At 38.3% G+C, this 2,507-nt stretch overlaps 1 protein-coding gene across 1 annotated transcript; it reads right to left on the reverse strand.

Moving 5' to 3' along the window:
* On the reverse strand, nt 1-2,228 carry LOC128609602 (protein transport protein Sec61 subunit gamma). Its single transcript, XM_053628174.1, has 4 exons — nt 2,087-2,228; nt 1,676-1,782; nt 279-381; nt 1-131 (listed from the first exon to the last, which is right to left on the reverse strand). Exons 2-4 carry the CDS (start codon nt 1,767-1,769, stop codon nt 122-124), a joined length of 207 nt encoding a protein of 68 aa, XP_053484149.1. The 5' UTR covers nt 1,770-1,782; nt 2,087-2,228; the 3' UTR covers nt 1-121.
* Between the last annotated feature and the right edge of the window lie 279 nt (nt 2,229-2,507).

Below are 2,507 nucleotides of genomic sequence, written 5' to 3' on the forward strand. Positions count from 1 at the left end.
GAATTTGTAATACTTTAATTTACATACATACATACAAGAAGGGAAGGGAAGGAAAGGGAGGGGGGAAAAAAAACCCTCAGCAAGGCACAAGTCCAGCAGATAAGTCTCCCCGGTCCACAGTTTAACCACCGCTGTAAAAGAAGATTGATTTACCTCAGACACATCACTCAACACATTCGCTCATAAACAACCCCCGAAAATGTGTAATGGTTGTGGCGAGAAGTGTGGAGCAGATCAATTTCAAATAAAAAAAAAAAAAATTTTCATGGCATACTTACACAATGATATTGTTAATGGGGATGTGGATGAGCTTGACGAAGAACCCAATGAAGCCCATGATTGCAAAACCAATCGCCGTGGCCATGGCAATCTTCTGAAACTCTGCATACATTTACACAAGACAGGAATGAATCACACAGCTTTTTCTACTTTCAACACAAGATATTTGGAGATAAGAAACGTAGTCTGGCTTAAAATGGAATTCTTGTAAAAACACACTGTGAAGGAGAGAATAAAACGACGCCACGTGCTATTATAATCAACACTGGGGTGGTATCGTACAGCCTCACAGGACGTTACCACCCCGAAATGGATCATTTTCATACAGTGAAGTGTTTTATTTCACAGCGATTTACCATCGATTATTGAACGCCATCGTGCTTTTTTTTTTAAAAAATAGTTTATAGCCAGATTTTATGGTGCGGAACACCCGCAAGACAAGTTAGTTCCTGTTATCACAGCTATAAACAGCTCCCCATTCCCTCTCGGCCTCTCTTTTCTCTCGTTCGAGGTTAATGAGACACAAAAAAATAAATAAAAATACTGCCCATTAAGTGCTAACACCGAGACTCCTTCCATAAGTGTAAAACAAACATCCCCTAACAGAACGCTTCACCGGATCAACAATGACACATTTTTCTTTGTTAAATACCTACTCCTTTTTTCTATCCGTTTATTATAAGTAGATTATGTGGAGCATCCAGCATACAAGTTCCTGTGAATTACTATAAAACAACGACACGTTCAAGTGAGTGCATTAACGTCTTGAAACATGCAGCGTTAATCGCCGTAAATGTCCACGGAAACAGGAAGGCAGGGCGGGACATATCGAGTGGCTCCTCCTCCTCCTTTTTAAACAGCCAATCGCTCGGGTGATTTTTATAACGTTGGGGGGGCGGAACACTTCAGATTCTAGAGAGCATTTGATTGGACAGAAACTGACGAGACACCAAAGTACAGAATGACGTCATAAGTATTGTCAGTTTGAACGACAATACTTATGAATCTTTAAAATGTGCATTTTATCATTGTTTTGGCGCACACTAGCTTATAGATAACCTTACAGCGGATATATTCATACCGACCGAAGGCCACGAAACTTCAATTTTGAGTTCATGGCGACTTTAATACAAACATGATCTGAATTACAGCCAGGACTATTGTCAGAGCTGCTGTTCTAGAAAATTAATCAACACCTTTCGACCAATCAGAATTGAGAATACTACGTGGCTGTAGTAGAAGACTTTTTAATGGGTTTTGTTGGGGTTTTTTTATTTATTTTAATAAACAGTTGGATGATCTCTATGCAAGAGCTCATAGTATGCGATATCCGGTTCAATCCTCCAATTGAAAGAAATAAGGAATGAAATGTCTGATGTGATTAAACTGCATGTACCTTTCCTATCAGGTTTTGTGCATCTCTTCACCAGTCTGATGGAGTCCTTCACAAACTGCCTCCCTGGCTCCACAAACTGCATGATCTGATCCATCACGGTGGTCTGACTGGAAAAAAAACAACAAGACCAAAAGATAACAGCTATTATTAAACAATTATACAATTTTATAAATTTGAATAAATTTAATAAATTTAAATGTTTTACATTTATTAAACTAAAAACACTTAAATATTACACCAAAACTTTTAGCCAAGGCAACACACACACACACAATAAAAAAAAAAAAAAACCTAGTCTCCTAACTAACATTAACCTCAACATTTTCAACACACATTAACGTTTAATTCCCTTCATATCACTTGAATTAATCCATCCCTAATATATTTGAACACACTTAATAAATAAATTACCTCTGAGAAGTTTTCTAAGGCCGAATACACGACACTCACTAGCGCCTGCTCTCTTATACGCAGCTCCTAAACATACACGTCTAGCTATGGCGAAGTGATGACGTTGCCTATTGCTTGCGCATGCGCACTGTGACTCCCACAACCGGAAGTCTGTTTTTTTTTTCTTCTTCACGTGACTACAGAGTACCATAAACTAGCACGTGTACATTTAATATCTTTGACTTGAGTAATGTCAGCATTGATAGCAAAGCTGCGAAGTGTTTGTGTGTGAATAAGTGATATAAATATATTTTCGTTTTGGAAACAGCAAAGTAACGACCACGCAGTGGATTACTATCTGTAGTTCATCATTTTGACCACCAGATGTCACTAGCGTGCGCTGCGTTGAACAGCTTCTATTAATGAAGTCTTACTTATTTCA

This window comes from Ictalurus furcatus, chromosome 7 (genome assembly GCF_023375685.1).
Source record: "Ictalurus furcatus strain D&B chromosome 7, Billie_1.0, whole genome shotgun sequence".
In the NCBI taxonomy this organism is placed as follows: Eukaryota; Metazoa; Chordata; class Actinopteri; order Siluriformes; family Ictaluridae; genus Ictalurus; species Ictalurus furcatus.